Source organism: Cataglyphis hispanica, chromosome 19 (assembly GCF_021464435.1).
Source record: "Cataglyphis hispanica isolate Lineage 1 chromosome 19, ULB_Chis1_1.0, whole genome shotgun sequence".
Classification (NCBI taxonomy): domain Eukaryota; kingdom Metazoa; phylum Arthropoda; class Insecta; order Hymenoptera; family Formicidae; genus Cataglyphis; species Cataglyphis hispanica.
In genome coordinates this window covers 4,995,278-5,005,499 of record NC_065972.1, presented here as the reverse complement: position 1 = coordinate 5,005,499, position 10,222 = coordinate 4,995,278, and the positions used below count along the sequence as shown (strand labels likewise).

Sequence of the window (10,222 nt, the reverse complement as noted above, 5' to 3'; positions counted from 1 at the left end):
TTAATTGCATTGTATAATTAATTATATTATATTAATTAATTAATTTGAATTATAATTTAAACATATATATTCTCATGTGTATATACGCAGTATAAAATTTGCAAAAAGTGGGCGCTTATTATATTTGTTGCGTTACTGCTTTCTACTTCAAAAGGCCAAAAAGCATTTTCAGCCCGTATCTCGACCGTAAAGCGATACGCTAGAGAAACAAGGACAGCATGCGATTGTCGCTCCTTGATATTATCTCATTCCAACTCCCAACAATCGCATCCGTGTATTCACATGTCGGGCTTGTGCCTTCATGGACGCTGCACACATAAGCGGGGAGCACACACTTTTACATAAGCGCATAACTATAAGCATAAGGAAATTGATTGGTTCATTTTCTTATGCATACATTTGTGGACCAATCAATTTCTTTATGTTTATGGTTATGCGCTTATGCAAAAGTGTGTGCTCCCCGCTATACACGATGAAAAAGAGACGAAGACGGCGCAATCATCTTTGTCTAGCGATCAGTGTACTACCATTATCAACAATATTGAAAAGTAGATATAGCACAGACATGAACCAAAATTGAAAAGTGGACGTAGCATAGAAATGAATCATTCGGTTGTTTTATCCTGCCTGAAAATGGACGTGGCCATGTAGTTCCAAGCGGCCGTAAAATGGACGTAGAGTACTGTTGTACGCGACCGAGAGCTATCGTACGAAAAACACTGGGATGGCCGCTTTCAGACTTCTCTCTGCTGTAACATTAAAGCGGGAAGCACACACTTTTGCATAAGCGCATAACCATAAACATAAAGAAATTGATTGGTCCACAAATGTATGCATAAGAAAATGAACCAATCAATTTCCTTATACTTATGGTTATGCGCTTATGGAAAAGTGTGTGTTCCCCGCTTAAGGGCCAATTCCACCACCTTCGGTTAAGTTAACCGACGGCAGGGTGGCAACTAAAATTATAAGAATGCTTGGTTTTCATTCATCTCTATTTTCTGTTGCCACCCTGCTGATTTTAACCGTCGGTTAACTTAACCGGAGGTGTCGAAATTGGCCCTAAATATTAAGGGCCAATTCCACCATCTTCGGTTAAGTTAACCGACGGCAAGGTGGCAACTGAAATTATAAGAATGCTTGGTTTTCATTCATCTCTATTTTCTGTTGCCACCCTGCTGATTTTAACTGTCGGTTAACTTAACCGAAGGTGGTGGAATTGGCCCTAAGAAGTCTAGTTATTTACTAAATCCGCGCCACAACTATTTCTATTCTATTACTATTTCCTTATTCCTATTGCTATCGCCTCGCATTGTGCAAGAGCCTTAGTCGCAAGCAGCTAATCGTATAAACGCAACAGCGCTAACTTCCAATCATATTGAAAGTAGTGCCGCTTGCGTTCATTGCGATTAGATGCTTGCGACTAATATAGAACGACCTTAATACGACGTCATGATGATCGCACTGCCAGCAAAAAAGGAACACACCCTACATATACGGTGTTTGACAGTTTGACTATGCTTTAACACTTTTAGCAGTTTATTAGCTAGCATTGGAACGCTGAAGTTAGAGTTGAACGGATATCGTTTCAGTATGTTTTACAATTGGAGTTCGATAGTAGAGTAGTAGTAGCAGGGGGGTAAGTAAATATAGATTTTGTATACGTATGTGTGTACACATACATAATTTTCCGAGATCCAGATTATCATCGCATATAGTAATGATTCTATTGGCTCAAAATATAACAAATGTTGTAAACATGCATATTAGGTGTTAATTAATTGTCCTTAATTTTACCGTCCGATTTTCCGGTAAAGTCATTGATATTGTTTTTTTTATTTTGTAATATTCTAATCAGGTCGCGCGCGAACGGCAAGTCACTCGTTTTATCGCACTGTAATTTGCACTCGCGCGCACGGCATGGAGACGTGATTTCATTTTTTTAGGGGGGGTATGAGACAGCAATCAAACATCAAGGCGCACGCATTGAAGCACATTGTTGACGTATTGTCAGTGTGAACTTTGGAATTTCGCACTTTGATCTTTTGTACGTTCAACGCATCTTGACACGCACACTTTTTCTTCACACATCTTTCTTCAAGGAACGCTAAATTAAGTGAGCTATAATCTACGTTCTTGCGGATAGCTTGAAAAAAATTATACAATCAAGTGTATATTGTATATGTGGCCAGGTTTATATATAGTAGGAGAGATTAACAATTTAAAGTGTATATATATATATATATATATATATATATATATATATATATATATTTTTTCTTTTTTTACTGAAATATACACTTTGCAGAAACAAAAACTTAGAGAGTTTATGACAATATATATTTTGTAAATTTAGATAAAATATAGATACAAATATTTGTTTGTTGCTTGCAATTCATTGCATATTTTATAAGTAGACAAAGTACATGTTTCTAATTTTTTATCACTTTTATATTGGCCCCAAATATTATAGACATCTCCAATATATTTCCTCAAAATCTTTAATGATATAATTTGTTTTAGTCACTATCAGTTTTATTTCTTACAATGCTATTTTACATAATTATAGTAATTTAATTTATAATATATTTTATAATATATTTATATTATATAATTATAGTAATTCAATTTGTAAAAATAAAAGTTGATAACACAAGTTTAATTCCCAATTTTTTAAATTAAAACAGTTCTAAGATAAAAAGCATGCTATTTCTAAAAGCTGTTATATAATTAGTAGTTATAATTATTAATATCTTAAGGATTTAGGCCAATAATAAATTTAAAAGCAAAATTAGGACTTTGATGAGTAATATTATTTGTAGAAAATTGAACTAAATGATAATCATATTAGTCTCCAACATTTGCAACTGTTATATTCTATATAATATTGTTGATTGTTGTGGATACACTTGTTCATGATGGTCCAAATCAGGAGTCAAAACATATGAAATTGAATTGTTAATAAAGTCACACTGAAAAGAAAGATTTTATGCTTTATTTATTACATCTTGCTTTCATTTAGCTTGATTTCCTAGTAATATTAATAAATTTAATCTAGTCTATTTATTTAAAAAATTAATTTAAGCTTTGACTATAAAATTGAAGTTAATTAAAACTTTAAAGTTGATTAAAAATTAATATTTATTTGCATCCAAATTATTGACATGAATGACTTATAGCTTTTTTACTCTTAAGAGTGTACACTCATTACACTCTTGAGAGTGTATTAAAAAGCAGAAAATATATTCTACTTGCTTATATCTGAGAAACAAACTTTCTAACAAATGTTATCGCATACAAAACTTATATCTCTACATTTGATATACATACATATATATCTTTTCAAGAAAATTTTATTTTTTTATATGGCAGATTATGTTATATATATATAATATATAAACTCTAATTTTTCTTTACTGTATATAATTTATCACACTTATATCAAATTAATTTAAATGATGAGCCAATTGAGATATTAGAGCAATTTAATATATTGCCAATTTGTATGACAGCATCTAGACATCAAAAAATTGTACACAACAATGCTATAATAATTTTTTTCATACTCAGACAAGTTCTTATATTCACTTGTATAAATATTTGCACATATAGTTATTTATTATCATAAGATACCATTTTGAAATAAGTTTTCTTTCTACCATAATAATTATGAGTACGATGATAATTGCAACAATTAAGGGTTTTTTTATGTGCGAGTGTGTTAATGTAATTTTATTCTATTAATTAAAAAACTGGTCTGCACTTTTGTTGCAGGTAGAAAAAGTGAACATTTATGTTTTCTATAAAGTGTACAGTTTAATACTATTTGCTTATTGCCATGGGAGTGCTCACTTCCTTGAAACAATCATCAGTGGTACATCTTATGTTTGCTATTACATTTTTTACATCTGGCTTGATAATAAATTTCTTCCAATGCATTTTATATTTTGGACTAAGGCCCTTTTCCAAGTATCTATATCGCAAGATTAATTATTATCTCTGTTATTCCTTCTATTGTCGTAAGTTTATTTTATCTCTTGAATTACTTTATTTATTACTGCCTTTCATTTATTTCCAACATATTAATATTTTGAATTTTACTTTTAGAGTTAGTATTTATGGCAGAATGGTGGGCAGGATCAGACCTGATATTGTACATAGATAAGAAGGATTTTGATAAATATTTCGGCAATGAACATGGCTACCTTTTAATGAATCACAGTTATGAAACTGATTGGTTGATAGGTTGGCTATTGTGTGATCGCGTGAGGTTGCTAGGCGTAAGTATTTTCGTACAAAAAAGATCTTAATTTACACACCACATTTTTTCAAAAAAGATATTTATTTCTTAATTTTTATTCTTTAGAATTGCAAAGCATATGCTAAGAAATCAATACAATATATTCCAACGCTGGGATGGGCATGGAAATTTGCTGAGAGCATTTTTCTTGAGAGGAGTTGGGAGAAAGATAAGGAGAATATTAAGAATCAAATTAAGGAATTGGTTGAATATCCTGACACGATGTGGGTATGTTTTTTTGTTTCTTTCATATAATTGTAAGTGAAATGTATATATGTTTGATAAGTTATTTTAAATGTTTAAAAGATAATAAACATAAGTAATAATAATAAATAATTTGTTGCTAATATCTAAAAATAGCTATGGATTGATTATAGCTTTTACTCTATCCTGAGGGTACGCGCTTTACATCAAAAAAATTGGAAGCCAGTCAAAAATTCGCCATTGAAAAAGGTCTACCAGTATTAAAATATCACTTAACACCACGCACAAAAGGCTTTACTGCCAGCATTCCGCATATGAGAGGCAAAGCAACGGCCATCTATGACATTCAAATAGCATTCAAACCATCTGATTCAATAAAACCAACCATGAAGAACCTCCTTTTAGGAAAATCACTAGAGGGACATATGTATGCCAAAAGAATTCCTATTGAAGAAGTGCCAGAGGGAGAAGAAGCTGCTGCCGAATGGCTGCACAAACTTTATCAGCAAAAGGTGTATCATATGTACATTTTTCATTATATTGAGTAGAAAAATACTATTTTGGTAAAGATATACAATCCCATATATGACACTGATTATACAATCAAAAATCTGTTTTGTTCAATATACAGGATGTCCCAGAATTATTGCACTATTTGCTAATGGCAGATTCTTGAGATCATTTAGAGACAAGGTTATTATTTTTTACAAGTTTCCAATTTTTTCTATATCTTTGTAACTAAGTCTTAAATTAAAATTCTTTCTCTATTAAAATAAACTTTCTATTAAAGTAACTCTGAAATTAACTAAAGAATGTAATTTTAACTCTTTATAAAGTTTAATTTGCAAAAAGCCTTTCTTTTTTAATTACTTAGAAATTATTGATGCCTTGATATTTTTGCTGAGAAAAAGATCATTTTAAAATGCTCTCATAAATTTGTGATATGATAACCATGGAACACCCTATATATTAATATATAGTTCTTGAATTTTAAGAGATATCTAATTGAATAGTTCCGAGTAATTATATATTTCCCAAAAGGATAATCACATATTATCATTGTCAATGAACAATTTAAATTGAGCATATCTAACTGAAGCATTTTAACATAAAAGAAAGACACATTACAAATAAAGGGATTGTTTCTTTAAATATTAATGAGTATAATAATAAGGCTTTACAAGTTTATAGATGAAATAATGTCAAAAATCGATTTTTATTAAATGAGTTTACATCAATTTTAATATGAAACAATAACATTAGATAAACTTTGCTTTGCAGGATCGTATGACAGAGAGTTTTTATAAGACTGGCGATTTTTTTGCTACAAGCGGAGTACCTAGGACAGACTCATTCAAGCTGAAAAGGAGATATTATTCCCTCATTAATACTATATTCTGGGCGATAATTGTCCTTGTACCAATGTTGTATTATCTTCTAAGGCTTCTTCTATCTGGATCGATTATCTACTTTCTCATCGGAATTGCAATTATATTTTTATGTAAGTATTCTCATATTAACTTTTAATTATAATCATTACTGTTACATTATTATTTTGTATGTTAATCTAAAAAAAAAAATCATTACATTTAAAAAAATTAATTTAATTTATAATTTTTTTGATGTAACACATAATTAATTAAATTTGTATTTAAGAAGTTAAACTGCGATTATTCGATTTGTTTATTTAAGAAACTCTACAGTTTGTTTTTTTTCTGTATATTTTTATATGATCTTAAATCACTAAATTTTGATAAAAATTATGTGTTTATGTGAAACAAATTGAATTACAGTTTATCTACTAATGTACAAAACACTCGGAATGTCAGAAATAAGTAAGGGCTCATCATATGGTGCGGCGGATGCGAAAAAAGATAAATAATTTGGATGTAATTGCTAACAAGGGATGATTCCTGAAAAGAAGGATCAAAGCAAGAATCAAGAAGATTTTCAGATGGTTTAGAGGAAAAAGAAAGAAATTATAGAAGGCAGATATGTATACATTTGATTTATACTTCCATGTAATTCAGTCAGTGACAAATTCTTTGTATAGATTTAATATATAATACATATACACAGATTTACATATACATTAAGTGTATATATATACGTGTGTGTATGTATATGTACAAGTGTGTGGGATATATGTGTGTACGTATATGTGCGGATGTACATGCGTCTATATAGAAGGTGTTCGGTAATAACCGCATATATCTCTTATAGGTAGAATAAGTTAATAAATTGTATAGGACAGTCTTCTACCGTTTTGTGATTTTTACAATAATTAATAAGAAATTAATTCTAAAAAATTGGTCTATCCGCACGAGTTATTACCGAACATTCTGTATATATGTATACGAGAGTATCCTACTATAATTGAACATTCCTTTTTATTTTTTAAACTAATTATAAGGGAGACCATAACATATACATATACACACACATATATATATATATATATATATACATCTCTGAATTTATTGCAGCACATATACACTTCTTTTTAGCTTAAAACATTCATCATAAACCTATCATGAATCTCATCCTGATTCACATCTGCTTGCAAAAATTTGATATCTGCATGCATCTCGAACTTGGAATAATTTTCGATCACCGACTACTGGCCATTTTATTCGCTGGAAACTTTGATCAATGGATGGAAGACAATAACATTTGCACGGATGTTATACTCCTTTCCATGAAATAATAATAGATATTCATGACTTTGAGATTGTGCGCACAGATTACGTATAATCAATGTACCCGTACCTTATTATATCGGGCTGCCTACGTACATCAAAGTAAATGTTTCCAACAGAACTTTATTATATGTGATAGTGATTGTTTATAAAAACTATCAATATTAAAAAACAAAGAGATATGCATATTTTTACAATATAATAAAAGTTGTAGCATTATTTGAAGCAAATACAACGATATATGATTTAATATAATTATTTTACATATTACAAGAGTTTTACTGGCTTAAAATATCGTGAATGATGTCTATCTTTTTAATATCAGCTTTACGATATGGCGATAACTTTAAGCACTGAGTATTATGATCAATCAAATGATAGAATGACACATGTCAATCTCTTTCTAATGTTGCAAGTTATTTATATCAAAAAGCCGAAACTAAAAGATAGATGTTACTTCTGATATTTCAAGACGATGAAAATTGGTATAATATGTAAAATAATTACGTTGAATCAAACATCATTGTACTTGAAGAGCAATACAATTTTTATTATATCGAAATTTTTACATTGTTGTAAAAACATTATGCATATCTCTGTTCTTTAATATAAATAAATTTTGTAAGTAACCACTATACTTAGAAAAGCGTTTAGTTTGAACTATTTAATTTCATATACATATTTGATTTATATAGGGCTCAATCGCATTACCCGTCGTGTGCAGGCAGATTAGGTAAAATTGAGGCGATAAGTCTTTTACCATTTTATAATTTTCGTAATAATTATTGAGAAACTCAAAAAATATATAATATACAATATATATATATATATATACATATATACATATATACATATATACATATGTACATATACATACATATACATATATACATATATGCATACATATATATATATATATATATATATATATATATATATACATATATACATATGTACATATACATATATACATATATGCATACATATATATATATATATATATATATATATATATATATATATATACAGGATGTCCCAGAGCACCTATGACAGAATAGAAAAGTCCTTTACCATTTTTGATCTGAATTTTTTTTTCTTTGTTATACGATGTTAAAGTTAGCGCCTGTCTACAATAGAAAACAAAGGAGGGACGTCGGAGGTTAGAGTAATAAGACGGTTTTCTGCTGTATAGACAGGAGCTGATTAGCTAACTTTAACATCGTATAACAACGAAAAGAAATCTCAGATCAAAAAATGGTAAAGAACTTTTCTGTTCTGTGCTCTACCCGCTCACGAGCGTTGTCACAGGTGCTCTGGGACATTCTGTATATATGTACACACACACACACACACACATATATATATATATACATACATACATACACATACATACATCATATATATACACACACACTTACACACACACACACACACACACACACATATATATATATATATATATATATACATACATACATATACATACATACACATACATACATCATATATATACACACACACTCACACACATACATACATACACACACACACACACACATATTATATATATATATATATATATATATATATATATATATAATGCTTTATTCCCTTTAGTTTAAATAATAAAAAGGTATATTCATTTATAATAGGACCTTGTATAGGTGTGTGCACTGTGCGCGCGTGCGTGCGTGCGTGCGTGCGTGCGTGCGTGCGTGCGTGCGATGCGTGCGTGCGATGCGTGCGTGCGTGCGTGCGTGCGCGCGTGCGCGCGTGCGTGCGTGCGTGCGTCGTGTATGCATGCATGCATTGCATACATGCGTGTGTGCATCTGCACACGCACATAAGCAAGCAATTTTTACTTTATGATTTTGAGTCACTCATCTCTATAGCAACGGAGTATTCTTACTTGGGTAATTATATATAAAGTAGGCAACTCAAGATAACCTTGATCTTAACGTCAACGTCATGATCTTAAGTAATGTCCAAGAAGTTTATTGGTCGTTGTTTATTAAAAAGATATTAACAGTATTATACGATGTTCAAGAACATGTACAAGTACAAAGAACAAGTATTAAATGCGGTAATCTGAATTTTTTCGAGTATAAATTTTATATTGTAAATTTATGTATTTAAATATTTAAATGGTGAGGAAGCGGTTCCACTCCTCCCTCTGCACTGTCACATCTAAAAGGTTAACCTAATTCAAATCTAATTTTTACTCAAAAAATAAAATTTGATTTGTGTTAGGTTAGTTTTTTGAGGAGTGGGATGCAGGAAGAGGGACGAAATTTTTCTCCTGCTATGCATTCAATTTTTGCAATGATTATATAGACAATTTAATAATAATGATTATCGAATGTATGTGTTATTGATTATAATTAAATATGACAAATATACAGGATGTCTCACAATAATATCCGCACAATATTTTAATAACGTATTCTAGAAACAAAATAGAGTAAAAAATCTTAATGCAAAAATATCGAAGTTGCAATAATTTTTGAATCAAAATTTGCCAATAATAACATAGAACTCGCACTCAGATCCGTAACTGCACATACAGGATGTCCTAAAACTACCGGACTTTCTCTTAATGGCAAATTCCTTAGAATATTTTAAGACAAAAATCCTAATACAAAAATATCGAGGTTATAATAGTTTTTAAACAGGAAGCGATTATATTTTACTTTTATTTTAACGAGAGGGCTGAGATTTCGCGTGCTCAGATACGGCGAAATAACAAGTGAAAAAAAGTGCTTTATAAATGGGATGCCCTTTGTATGATATTATGATCATCGTATAAATTTACATGTCCATTTTGCCTCTAGAATGGGCTCTTCAAATATTGTACGGAGGTTGTGAGACTTCTTATATATCTAAAAAACAAATACAATAGTATGATTATAATTGTACAATTTATAAATGTACTACGTGAATTTCATACATAATTCTCCATTTGCACATATAGATACACAGATACATATACGATATACACTTATGTAGATGTAGACACAAT

At 30.1% G+C, this 10,222-nt stretch overlaps 1 protein-coding gene across 3 annotated transcripts; it reads left to right on the top strand.

The window, feature by feature from the left end:
- The first annotated feature begins 1,445 nt into the window (after positions 1 to 1,445).
- On the top strand, positions 1,446 to 7,233 carry LOC126856653 (1-acyl-sn-glycerol-3-phosphate acyltransferase gamma-like). 3 transcript variants are annotated; one of them, XM_050605367.1, is made up of 8 exons: positions 1,447 to 1,639; positions 1,947 to 2,116; positions 3,775 to 4,019; positions 4,108 to 4,280; positions 4,367 to 4,528; positions 4,678 to 5,016; positions 5,786 to 6,005; positions 6,298 to 7,233. In XM_050605367.1, exons 3-8 carry the CDS (start codon positions 3,839 to 3,841, stop codon positions 6,384 to 6,386), a joined length of 1,164 nt encoding a protein of 387 aa, XP_050461324.1. In that variant the 5' UTR covers positions 1,447 to 1,639; positions 1,947 to 2,116; positions 3,775 to 3,838; the 3' UTR covers positions 6,387 to 7,233. The 3 variants fall into 3 exon arrangements, with proteins under 3 accessions (XP_050461325.1, XP_050461324.1, XP_050461323.1); XM_050605366.1 differs by having other exon boundaries at positions 1,859 to 2,116; XM_050605368.1 differs by lacking the exon at positions 1,947 to 2,116 and having other exon boundaries at positions 1,446 to 1,639.
- Positions 7,234 to 10,222: the final 2,989 nt, after the last annotated feature.